The sequence below is a fragment of the Rhinolophus ferrumequinum genome, chromosome 3 (genome assembly GCF_004115265.2).
Source record: "Rhinolophus ferrumequinum isolate MPI-CBG mRhiFer1 chromosome 3, mRhiFer1_v1.p, whole genome shotgun sequence".
NCBI classification, from domain to species: Eukaryota; Metazoa; Chordata; class Mammalia; order Chiroptera; family Rhinolophidae; genus Rhinolophus; species Rhinolophus ferrumequinum.
Window position 1 is genome coordinate 43,611,535 of NC_046286.1, and position 13,562 is coordinate 43,625,096.

At 35.7% G+C, this 13,562-nt stretch overlaps 1 protein-coding gene across 4 annotated transcripts in view; it reads right to left on the bottom strand.

Moving 5' to 3' along the window:
- Positions 1-8,070: 8,070 nt before the first annotated feature.
- Positions 8,071-13,562, bottom strand: part of SNX14 (sorting nexin 14) — a 70,399-nt gene continuing 64,907 nt past the window's right edge. For 2 of the 4 annotated variants that reach the window (XM_033101031.1, XM_033101014.1), the window contains 4 exons: positions 13,466-13,561; positions 11,131-11,222; positions 10,403-10,459; positions 8,071-9,367 (listed from right to left, as the gene is read on the bottom strand). In XM_033101031.1, the coding sequence (XP_032956922.1) occupies positions 9,329-9,367; positions 10,403-10,459; positions 11,131-11,222; positions 13,466-13,561 (284 nt within the window). In that variant the 3' untranslated portion in view covers positions 8,071-9,328. The remainder of the gene's footprint in view (positions 9,368-10,402; positions 10,460-11,130; positions 11,223-13,465; position 13,562) is intronic. The other 2 variants (XM_033101023.1, XM_033101006.1) reach the window with 1 other exon arrangement.

Sequence of the window (13,562 nt, forward strand, 5' to 3'; positions counted from 1 at the left end):
TTCAGATAGGCAAGAAGACTAAATAAAGAATATTTTAAGTAATGCTACTAAGTTTTCTGGCTTTCACGTACAGGATCTAACGTAGAAACTGTTTTGAGGCCTATAATGGTTTCCTAAAAATAAAAATTGTCCACATTAGAGAGTGTTGAGGATTTTAATGAATTTATCTGAACTGGATGTGCATCTCAGAATCTTCTTCAAGCATACAGATGACACAATAGACCTTGATCAATCAGATACCTTAAATACATCGGGTCGCAGAGCCGCCTTCAGCAGTTTGTAACGAACCGTAAGCTGGGTTCCTTAGAAGAAAGTTTCGGTTGCTAATAGCTGTCCATTAGAAAACAGTTGCTCCCCCAGGGAGTATGTAGTCTCGTGGATGTATGGCTGGGCTTGCCAAAATAAGGAAAGGTCCCTTATTAATTTCATGGGGCTGCTGTAATAAAGTGCCACAAACTGGGTGGCTTAAATTACTGAAATTTGTCACATCACAGTTCTGGAGGCTCAAAGTCTGAGATGAAGTTGGCAAGGTTGGTTCCTTCTGAGGGCTTGAGGGAGAATCTCTTGCAGGCCCCTTTTCGAGCTTCTAGTAGCCTCAGGCACTCCTTGTCTGATAGATGATGTTCTCACCATGTTTTTACATATCCTTTTCCTTCTGTACATGTCTGTCTCTGTGTCTAAATTTCCTCTTTTTATAAGCACACAGTCATAAAGGATTAGGCCCACTCTAATGATTTCATTGTAGTCATCTGCAAAATCCCGATTTCCAAATAAGGTTACAGTTACAGGTACTAGGGTTTAAGACTAAAGTCCTGCCACAGGACCTCAACATATTTTCAGGGGACACAATTCCACCTGTGATAGTCCCTGGAGTGATCAGCTTGGCAGCCCCAAGGCAATCAGCAGCTGTGTCCTATATTATTCTGCATGTGAAAGGTTATAATGTAATTTTTATGCTGATAAAATAGGATATATTTTAGAAGTTATCTGGCTCAACTACAGCAAAGTCAAAAGGAACCAGTTTTCCTATCTAATGCAGTCAAAAGGAGATGCTTTAAACTTTCATAACAAATTGGGAGATCTCAAAATCTCTAGTTAGTAGTACTGAGACCTCTAAGAACCAAATGAAATACTTCATGAAAACATAATAAGCTAGTTAGGGTATGAAAACAATTTAACTCTGATCTATGACAAAAATGGCTGGCATATTAAAAGCAACAATGGAAATTACAGGCTCATTTATGGGGATCCTTGGTTACAAAAAAAAAAAAAAAATGTCCATAAGCACAGACATATCAGAAGGATATTAGCTACTTCCCAGATCATCAAGAAGCATGAAAAGTCAAGCCTAGAAAATGGAGAACAAGCAAGGAAGGTGGGACATGGCTTAAATTCAGGCACAGGAACAGTCTCAATACACCACCCAGTGCTGCTGGGTTCCCCTCCACTGCAGCTACATCCACAAGGGCCTTGCCTGCCCTACCGCCTTCATTCAGAAGGGAGCATCTAACGCACTGAGCCCAAATTGCTTTTCATAAAGATGAACAGCTGAGTGAGGATTTAACTCCACCCTGTTGGCTTCCACAGTGAAAATCAATGCCTTCTCTCCCAATTACCTTGGAATTCCTCCGGATAAAGATGATCCAATTCTGGACAATCAAAAATGAGAAATGACCCCTATGAACACTCTGAAAATTTTCCAGTACAACGAATATATATGAAATATGTTAAAAACAAAAACACTACCTTCTAAGTCTGTCTTGAAAACTATACTGAGCTCTTTACTCTCTCTCCAACAATGTTCATTCACGTGTATGATATCCAGATGTTTATCCAGATATCTATATGTATGATATCCAAAAACACCATAAAAGTAAACATTACAACCTATCTTTGGTAAGACAATCATTAAATAATTTGTAAGTGGATTAGTAATGTAATCATCCCCTAAGATATGTTATTACGTTATAAAGAAAAATAAATACGGCTAATCAAATTTCTAATTGAGCTTGAAGTTTTCAATTTGATGTTGATTGTTTTTCCAGCGCTATAGTCTACAGATGAAGTAAGGAAATCTATTTAAAGAACAAACATAAGTTTTATTTTACTGGTAAAATCACAATATATTAACTTTATATGTTAACATCAATACAAATAGTGTTTGGGAAAATTTCACTAACTTATCATGGAGTAAAACTAATTTTGTGATCCTAACTTTTTGCCATAACCAAGAAACGCTTATAGCATTTTTCCTGCTATCTACAGCACAGATGTATTATTACTCTACTCAAGTTCTCTTCCTGTTGCCTTGCTTTATTCCTTACTGAATATCTACCTTTGGGTAAAAGGGAAAAGAAAAAATGAAACTATAAAACCAGAGATCTTAGACACTACTGTAGTGTAAATCATAATGAACAAACTAGCAATGTAACCTCAGTAATGACTGTTCCCTAGAACTACACCACAGATTAAGTAGGCGGCTGGCTCCTTGAATGTCTGATCACGGCTTAACTCTAGCCGTCCCTATCTCATTCAGGAAAGCCCACAGCAATGGAAGTGAATGAGAGTAGCATTACAAGGCTAACATGGAAGCCAATATCATTCACACTTGAAATATAATGAGAAAAATAAATCACACAGAAACTGCAGTACTTAGATTCTATTCAGTGTAATAAATTACTACTCATCCCCTTCAAAATTAATCAAGGGACACCAGTGCACTCAATACCAGAACCGAGACAACTGCTAATCTCCACTAGATACCAGCCATAAGCTTAACGGCAGAGGTACCTAACAGTGGGAGAAGAATACATAACAATTAGAAATACTAGTGAATTGTAAAATCAGCACAAATTCGCACCATTTATAAAAGATCGTTAATCTATTTATTATAAGACCACATGACTATCTTAAAACTTTTCATCAACACAGAAAACTAAAACAGTAACTTTGAGCATGTGGTGCAATTCAACAGACTGCAATGCTATTTGCTATAGGCCATTCTCTATCTTTTGGTGCTCAGCCAACCTGCCACCCTAAAATTATTTGTAGCCGTCAGTGTCCACTCAGCTACATCTATTATGTACTTAACTTCTTATAATTATTCAGTATTTTGGCCACATTCAGTATAAATTTTCTTATTTTTGTGGTTATTTGAAAAAAAACACACCACATCAACATCTATCTTTGTGCTCTCTTGTAACTTCTCAGCAGTTACCCTGTTATTATACAATAGCCCCTCCCCTTTCTTTCCAACATCCTTCTCTACTTCCTCCTTCTCTTAAAACATCTATTCATCTGATTTGAAAGTCTGGGAGTTTCAGCCTGAGTCACCAGTGTCCCAAGGTTAGCTGACATGATCTTCTTACCTGCAGCACTGGTTCGGATCATGGACAGAGGTATGAGCCTGGTCTTCAACACTTCTTTCATTCTGGCAACAGAAAGTGAGGGACCTAGATCACAGGCCACATCCCTGCCTCTTAACACCCTTCGTGCACATGCCACCTCAACTCACCTCACCACCCCCACAAACAAGTCTCTTTGGACTGATCACCTTCTAAGTGCCAGGTGGTGCTGGGCTACACATAGGTGATACAGGGATGAATAAGGCACATCCCTGCAGTTATAGACTGTTCACCGCTGAGTGGAAGAGACAGAAAAAGTTAACATCTAAAAAACTCCTGGAAAAAGCCTGCACTCTCTGGGAGACGCTACCTCTCCTATCCTCGGTAGTTCTGGTTGGACTGCTCATTACAGAACCAATCTCCTAGCCCTAGGTGGCAGCACGTGACCGAGGCCTCACAACTATGACGTCTGATCTTTTTGGTCTGGTATTGGCCGAAGGATAGGCATGTGACCTACGCCAAGACAGTAAGAATCCTGCCACAAGCTTTTATACACGTAGAGACAAGCTCCTGTTTTTACCACTCTGCATCATCCTGTGATTCCACAGCTGCTTGTAACTATCTTCCCCCACATGAAGCCATCTGCAAGAATGACAGCAAACAAGACAGAAGCTGAGACAAAAAATGGACACAGAGAGTCCTAATACTATTCAAGTGCCAGGTAAGTCATACTGAGCACAACTCCATTAATGCCTTTCCATGGTTGGCTTACATGAACAAATACGTTAACTTCTCTTGGCTTTTTTGTAAAGCAAAATTGAGTTCTGTCACTTACAATAAAGAGCTTAAACCAGCCCAGACAAGGAGAAAATGTCAAAAAGTTTCCTTGAGCATATGCGTGTGTGGAGATGAGGGGGGAGGCAGTTAAATAGAATAGTCCAGACATTAAGTAACATATGTAAAATCCCTCAGGTAAAATTATGCGGTTTTCATTCTAGTACTACTAATACGGATTTAACAACTTTAGAAAATTATCTAAAACACATTTCCTTATAAAGAAATTTCGATGTTACCCATTCTTTTCAGACTTTTGACTCACTTTTTAAAAATTCAAAGTCACCCAAGAAAATAACTTGGCAATCCTTCCCTATTTGTGAGAGTTCCTGGGAATGGCTTACGTGTCCCGGTTTCTTGCACATTGCTCTAAGCTGCTCCAGGCTTCGCCACAATTTCTTCAGGTAGCCTCACTATCAACTCTCCATGCTATACCAGTTTTCTCCATTTGGATTGTCCCAAAAGATGGATATGGTACTGCCTTCGCTCCCCAAAGCAGCTAGCATAAAGCTGTAGTGTTAAAAGAAAGCTTTACTAAGTGGGAATAATTGGAGGAAGTCACGATGAAAAAGAAAACTTATAACTCAATCTGAGATATCAATGCTCCTAAAAAGCACTGGCCACGCCCATCACATGAAGTCCCTTTCGGGGTTCCTCCTCAGCTCCCTTACCGTGAAGCAATGGAGAGCCCCAGGGTACAGCACTTAGACTGCTTTGCTTTTCTATTTATACTTCATCTCTTGATGGTCTCATCCAGTTTCATTACTTTACATCTGGATGCTGGTGATTCCCAAATTTATATCTCCAGCCTGGATCTCTCCCCTGGGCTCCAGACTCATAAACACAATTCCCTACTTATCATCCCTAGTTGGGATGACTTATAAGCATTCAAACTTGACACTCCCAAAAATGAATTCCTGATCTCTTCGCAAAACGTGTGCCACTCACCATTTCCCTCATTTCATTTAATAGACCCTTCAGGTCGAACCTTGGGGTCATCCTTGGTTGCTCCCTTTTACTCAAACTCACAAGCTATCCATTGGTAAATCCTGTAGCCTAAAAAAAGACTGCAACTTCTCAACAACTCCACAAGTACTACCCTGATTCAACTCACTGCCATTGCACCTGAATTACTTCAACAGACACCTAAATGAATTCCTTGTCTCCACTTTTGCTCCATTTTAGTCTATTTTCAATACAGCAACCACTGTGATTCTATTATAATAAAAGCAAGAGCATGTTGCTCACCTGCTCAAAATCTTTCCATTACACTCTAAGTAAAAGCAATAGTTGTCACTTTTAAAAGTGACAGTTGCCCTCTGAGATCTGGTTTCCCACTACTTCTCTGACATTACCTCCCCTCACTCACCACATGTGGCACCATCAATCTCCTTGTGTTATTCTTCCTACAAAACAGGCAGACTCCCATTCAACCCCTGCACTTGCTATTTCTCTACTTGGAACATGGACCCTCAAATATCTGCATGGATTGATTTCTCATCTCCTTTAGATCTTTTCTTCAGTGTCCCAAACCACACTATTTAAAACTGTAACCCTCCATCCCTACTACTCTGTTTCCTGTCTCAGTTTACTTTTCTTCTGAGCACTTATTACTTTCTAACAGTATTTCCTTACTTATGTTATTGTCTGTCTCCCTCAGTTTGAATGTTGGCTTATAAATGCACAACTACATCCCTAGCATCTGACTGTCACACAGTGAGTGCTCAATACACACTTGTTGAATAAATTGAATCAACTATTCATAATTCCTTCTCCTGTACCTCTCTGCCACCCTCGTCACTCAGTCTGAAAGCCACAGTCCTTTCCTCCGACATTACCTCCTCCAGAGAAAATAATCAAGAAAGTAATTTCTCTACCTAAAAAAAAACTCTTTTCATTAAGCAAAGCAGTTTGATTCTTCTTCTAACCCTTCTAAAACCAAAAGGCCAATTAAGTCTTCCACAAGGATAGCTGCCTTTCTCCAAAGATTACATTTTGTAGCCTCCTTCTCCTGCTCCCTAATAGGAAGGAATTTTTCTAACAGCATCCCTTCCCTCGCTTTTGTTCTACATCAGAGATTAGCAAACTATAACCTGAGAATCAAATCCTGCCTGCCACTGCTTTATATAAATAAGGTTTTATTGGAATACAGCCACATCCATTACCTGGCATGAAATAATATTTTAATATAGTTTGATAGAAAAAAATCATAAATATCAAATTAACAAAAAATAGTGAAATGAAAACTACTTTTCACTGCATTTAACAATCTTCTAGGGGCCTGTAGGCCTCAGGTTAAATGTGTCTCCTCTGTGTTTCTAGCACTGTTGAAGAGATGACTGGATATGTAACACAGAGCATACTCTGAAACGGAGGTACAGTATACTGCACCAGCAAGACTTACTCGTTTGCTCCCTCATTCACTCATTTTTAGTCTAATGCTGACTATATGTGAAATTTCAGCTTGTACCGTGTTTCCTCGAAAATAAGACCTATCTGGACAATCAGCTCCAGTGCATCTTTTGGAGCAAAAATTAATATAAGACCCGGTCTTATAGTATGTTATATAAGACCGGGTCTTATACTAACTTTTCCTCCAAAAGACGCATTAGAGCTGATTGTCCGGATAGTTCTTATTTTCGGGGAAACATCTATCATTATACAATCTGTTAAGAAGTCTGCAAAACAGACTTTTATATTTCTATTGTAAAATCTATTGGTTCTTAGTAAATGATAATTTAAGTGCTTGCTTTCAACCATTTCTCAACATTTTCTGATATCTATAACTAAATGATTATACTTACAAACAATCTCAGACTGTCCTTTATAAATTTCAAAGTGCCTTATCTCTTTAATTTCATTTTATCCCCCAAGCGGAAACACTGATAGTTGTTTCCATAAACACATTTCAAAATGTGACGTACATGCAGTAGACGACACACATAAAGATGGACAGAAAGGAATGTGCAAAGGAAAATATTTGAAATACACTAGGGGAACATACTTTTTATGTATGTTCAGAGTGTGACTACTTTTGGAAATAAAAGCTCTTTTCATGGGGCAATATTGACAAGAACATGAAGACTAGAGAGACAGATCTAAGTTTTAATTCTAACTTCAACACTCTCTCTGGCTTCAATATCCTTTCCAATAAAACAGGAATAATACCATCTCACTGTTATTGTGATGGATGATGAAATGTGATAATGTATATGAAATGCCTGGCATCTAGTTCCTTTCCCTTTATAATGTGAATGATTAATTTTATATGTGTAGATTTTTGTACATCGCATTTTCTTTAAATAGAACTCACCAACTGCTATGGATTGAACTGTGTCCTCCTAAAATTCTTATGTTAAAACCTGGGTGGTGAACACACAATGTGATTTATGGATGATGTGATACAGAATTGCACACCTGAAATCTATGTAATTTTACTAACAATTGTCACCCCAATAAATTAAAAATAAATTAAAAAAAAAAAAAAAAAACCTCAAACCCCAACATTGCTTTATCTAGAGATGGGGCCTTTAGAAAGTAAAGTTAAATGAGGTCATAAGGGTGGGGCCCTAATCCAATAGGATTGGTGGCTTTATAAGAAGAGAGAAATCTTTTTCTTTCTCTTCCCCCATTCTGGCACACAGAGGTCATGTAAGCACACAGTGAGATGGTGGCATCTGTGAACCAAGGGAAGAGGCCTCAGAATAAAACTTACCTCACTGGCACCCTGACCTTGGACTTCCCCTTCTCCAGAACTGTGAAAATAAATTTCTGTTATTTAAGCCACCAGTCTATGGTATTTTGTAATGGCAGCCCAAGCAACTTTTTTCTCATCTAAATAAACAGAATACCACAATTTATAAAAGAACAGGTGAGGATATCATAAAAGGGGCTGTAAAATATTTTATTTTTCCAGTTCATCATGACATTTGAAATAATAATGTTCAAAATGCATGGATTTAAATATGAAGAGAGCCTGATTAATCTTCTACTTGTTTCTGAGAAATTAGTAAATGTTTAAGGCTTGGTATTAAAGAACTGATTCTCAGAAACTCATACATGTTATAGAATTTTCAAGTAATTAAAAATATAATAGAACTACTGATAAAAATGTTTCAAAAATTTACAACACATAATGACCATCTTTTTAAACCTTGGAAAAATATAAGTGAATAATATCATTAAATGGTTTAGCTTTCCAAATTATATTTAGAGCTCCCACAATACCCAACTTAGTACCTAATACATGGCTGAAACTTAATAAATATATTCTGAATGAATACTACAACCAGTAACCAAACACAAAATGCTCAATCCTGAAAGACAACTTAGTTTCAAAGAGAAAAGCATAGAATGAGAAAGAATTGTGAGTAGAATTCTAAACATTGATTCTTTAAAAATAATCATTTAAATTAACTTTCCTTGAGGAATGCAGTTAATTCCATATTTTTCTTTTGGAGAGACAACTGACAACATAAACCAAACATCTACATGACTAAATTGCTTACATAATTTGGAAAATGGTTATATACATTCAGTGAAATGTAGTTGCAACCATACAATCACAAATATCTGTAAGTACTCAGTTTTCACACCTAAAAGGGCTATATATAACCTGTCAGTCATCCAGCAAGAGGAAGGAGAAGTCCCTGTTTGTTCTCAAAAATTCATAAAGGATGTCTTCTTTATAGACAGTTAACTATGTAGAAAATGAAGAAAAAAGGGAAAAATAAACCTACTAAAATGCATTAACTCTAAATAAGAAAGCAAATCAGATCTACTCTGTTTAGTGTTTTTCCACACTAAACATAATTATTTTCAAGGTGATACAATACAAAGATTATTGGTCTTACCTGTTTGTCTTAAGGAGATTATGAATTATCTCTTTAAAAAATGGCAATAACAAGGGATGTATGTTCTAATAAAATTTGAATAACAGGTGTAAAATGAAAGGCTATGAAACCCAGTCACTTTTAATCATTATTATGTTTATGTTAGTCTTTATTAAAACAAAAAAAAAATCAAAATTCCAGACATTGAATTACATGATATATACAAGAATATACAAAGGTAAAAGAAAAAACAGTACGTATCTACTAAGCTAGCACAGCAGAAATTTCAACTGGTTATTCTATCCCAAATCCAAATGTTTACATCCAAGACGTCACAGAGGTAACTTCTTTTTGTACCTAAAGTAAAAATAAATCTATTTAATAGAAGACAATAAAATAGGGTTCATTTGTGAATTACCTAACAGTTCCATAGTTCCAGAGTATTAAAATTCTAACCTAAGACATATACATATAAATTATATATATGTGTGTGTGTATATATATATATATATACACACATACATACATACATATATATGTGTATATATATATATATATATATATATATATACAAATTAAACCATTAAACCAAAAAAAATTAGCTGGCATATGCCACAGGTAATATTTATGTTTTAGAGATGAGAAAAATGGGAAGGTATAGTGACAGATTTTACAAAATCTCAAACAGAGAACTGAAGTTTTCCTGGTACTTGAACATAAAATGTCCGTAACTGCCACCCTGTTTCAATATACATATAGTATTACTATAATTTGAAAGCTTATAATTAATAGGTAAACAGTCCAAACCTGAAATCTTCTATGAAACACATTTCATTGCTATACCACAACCATGAAGAGTAGTTATTTCATCTGACCAAAAAATAGTCAAAAATAGTAGTGAAAAAATAAAAACAGTAAAAAATAATGACAAATTTTTGCTCAAACCTCAAAACCTCAAAATTCAATATAATAATAATATTAGCGTCCTCCAATACCAATTCATTTTGTGCTCTGGAGTTCATATAAGCTCAGCTGCTCCAGAAATACTCAAGTCTGACAGGTAGCATTCAGTGTTACAGATTACAGCCTGAAGAGTGTGGCGCATTCTAGTGCCATGACTTAATCTCACACCTTCTTCTGGAAAGATTCTACGGGGTATAATGACCCTTTCTGCTTGGAAGTAGGAAAGGATGAAGTCAAGGCAGTTCCTGACCCCAAATCCACTCTATGTTTGAGCATGTTAAATAAAGAAAATAGAAAGAGCCATTTGTTAAGGTTGCTCATTTTTTAAAAGAATCAGTCACAAGGATTTCCTTAGTTTTTGTGTCCCTATTAAAATAAATGTCAGCATACCATTAAAAACAAAGAATAAAATTGCTGTTTTTCAGTTACCTTATTGAGCTCTGGAAACAGTTCTTGTATCACAATGTCCAATAAAACGTAAGTCAGCTAAAGAACCAAAACAAAAATTTTTTTTAAGACATTAGACAAAACAAGCCATAAAAATGATAAACACAAAATTCAGGACTTTGGTTACTTCTAAATGGGAAGGCAGGGAATAGAACTGACACTATAAAACAAGCACAAAAGTAGCTTCAATAGCAGCAATAATGTTGTTCTTAAAATTAGTGTTAGATACATGTGTTCACATGTGGACATTTTATTATTATCAAGCCTCATAATTCATTTTGTGTTAGACATTTTATAAGTAACAAAAATTTAAAAGAAATAAACAGAATACAAAATTGTAACTGTATTACAACCTCAACAGACTATGTAGACTCTAAACATAAAAATGTTAACTATTGTTATCTTATGTAAGCTGAATGATACAATTGTCGAGTTTTGAATCTACTTTATTTCATGAATTTTCTGTCTTTTCCAAATTTTCTATAATGAATATGTTTATTTTAAATCAAAACAATGTTATAAAGAAAGAAAGGTAATCAGCAAAAAAGAGTAACACAAATAAAACATACTTTTCTTACTTGAATGCTGGAATTATATTGCCTTGATTTAGTAGTGTCACCTCACAGTTAATAATACACCAGACACCCTACTGTGTCATTCACCAAACCTACCTAACTCTAATAAACCCAACCTGCTTTAATGAATTTTACCTGCTTGTTGAGAACTGGCTGCTGTAAGCCATCAAATAGAAGTCTGATGCTTTCATACTTGGCTTCTTCACCAATACACTTGACAATCAGATCTAAACAAGAAAGCCACATGTGAAACAATTTTATATCATAAAGTGACTCATCATTAAGTGGATCATAAAACAAAATCTCCACCCTATTTCCAACATATTATGCAAAACTGTAAATCAGAATTTCCTAAACCAGAACTTCTGTCAGGGTTCTATGGTCAAGTTGAGAAATGCAGTACTGTGTATCCTCTTTTTGGAGATTCACAATGCACAAAGCATACTGCAAACATACTGAATGTTACAGTAAAGAAATCTGCCTCTACTATTTAGTGATAAAAAATAGTTGGAAAATAATACATATTGTATTTTTCCATTCAGGTAAAATAAACAAAATAAAACCCTAAAATTATGTCTGTACATTAGTAAATACATGTATAAAAATGCATAGAAAAATGTCTGGGAGGATTAACACCAAACTGGAGCACGTGGCTACTTCTGCACAGTGAGAAGAGGATGGCTTCTACGTTTTACTCTATATATTTTCATAATGTTTGAATATCTTATCAGAAATAAAAGTTTAATTTTTAACACAGACTTTCCTCAATGACTATGACCACTTTGTTTCTGTACTTTTTTGCATAATTACTACTAACCATCTGACAGAACAATCTTTTCTGGAAATGCTTAAACACTAATCTAGGGTCCAAAAAGTTCCAACTCAGGTTTGACTGCACAGCTGTCATGTTATCATTCCTGTTACCAAAAAGAACCAGTCCTTACTAAAATCTCTGCTGAATGTTTTCCCCCAAGCAGGACAAGCAAATCATTCTGAAGTATGTGTTCAAATATTTGTCCCTTCCCCTCCCCACAATCATAATGAAACTCTTAATGCTATTCAGAGAAAATTCTTACTTTATGTTGGCTTCTGTGAGGTAAATCTAATCCTAACAGGCAAAGGCCAAATTCAATTTACAATAAGCGTAGTAGATCCTTGACATTTTTAAGCTTGGATCTTTGTGAATCCTCTAATTCACTACTACTACACAGAATTTCCCAATTAACATGCATGAAGCATAACGAACAAAAATAAGTAGTCCTTTCATATCCTTCAGTACTCACTAAGAAATAGCAAAGGACAATAGAAAGGCATGCTAAATAAGCTTACTCACTAGCTAAATTTCTCCTTCCTAAACGAAAGTCTTAAAGTAGATGTGATTCAAATTTGTGCCTCAGCAAAATAACAAATTATTATATTCACTGGCCTTCCATGTTGTTTCTGAATATTAAAACTAAGACTGTTAAAACCATGAATGCTATCTGTTATAAAACAGGTATGAAATTATTTCATCACCTACCTACAGAAGACTTACTCAAAAATCACTTTTGTTCACTTTTCATTCAGACCAGGGATTTAACTTAATTGTCTTCACACAGAACAGGCAGGACTATTCTGAGACTAATTGTTCAATGATGAGAATTCTCTAAGGTACAGTCCTAAGCCCTCTTCATTCTTACTCTATATTTTCTGCCTTGGCATTATTATCCACTCACACATGATTCCAATATCTCTCTATACATACTGTACATTTGTTTCTCCAATTTCAAACCTGGATATCTAAATGCTTACTAGACTTTTCCTTCTGAATAATGTAGAGGCACTTCACACTCAAAATGTCCTAAACTAAGTACCCTCTGCTTTGACCCCTTGACATTTTTTTCCTTGTATTCCCAGTATTCTCGGTAAGAGATGACTACCATTTGTTTACCTAACGGTCCAAGCCTACCTCCTGTACAGGAGAGGTGTCATACTCCTCCCTTGAGACACTCTTGACTTGAACATGCCTCTATTACCGTGTTTTGTCTGTATGTCTCTCTTCCTGCTAGACGCGTGCTATCCAAGTGCACTTTTTATATCCCTTGCACTTTGCATAGTGCCTGGCACACAGAAGGTGCTCAATAAATTTGGAATAATTTTGATCTTTTAGTCATACATATTAGTGTAGCTCTTCTCATGGTATAGCACCAAGACTCCAACTGTCCCACAAACATGACACTGATTAATCTGATTATAAGTTATTGTTAAAAGAATCTGGCAATTTGTGTGAATAGAAATAGCCTTGTCTTAAAGTTCTTAGTGCTAACATCATAAAAACCAAATTTTATTTAACTAACGAGTTAATTATAATTGTCCCTTATAACTATTTCTAAAACAAAAACTCACAGTAAAAGTTAGTTTCAATAATTACTATACATTGTGACCTCAAAGGAGTGTTAACCTACATTAAACTACTTCTTAAATATTATACCTGGAATGTAATTCATCATTTCTTCAAAAGTCCGTTTTGCTCGTTTTTGCTTATCCTGGAGAGAGCGAGGTTCAGTATTTTCACAGAATACAGCATC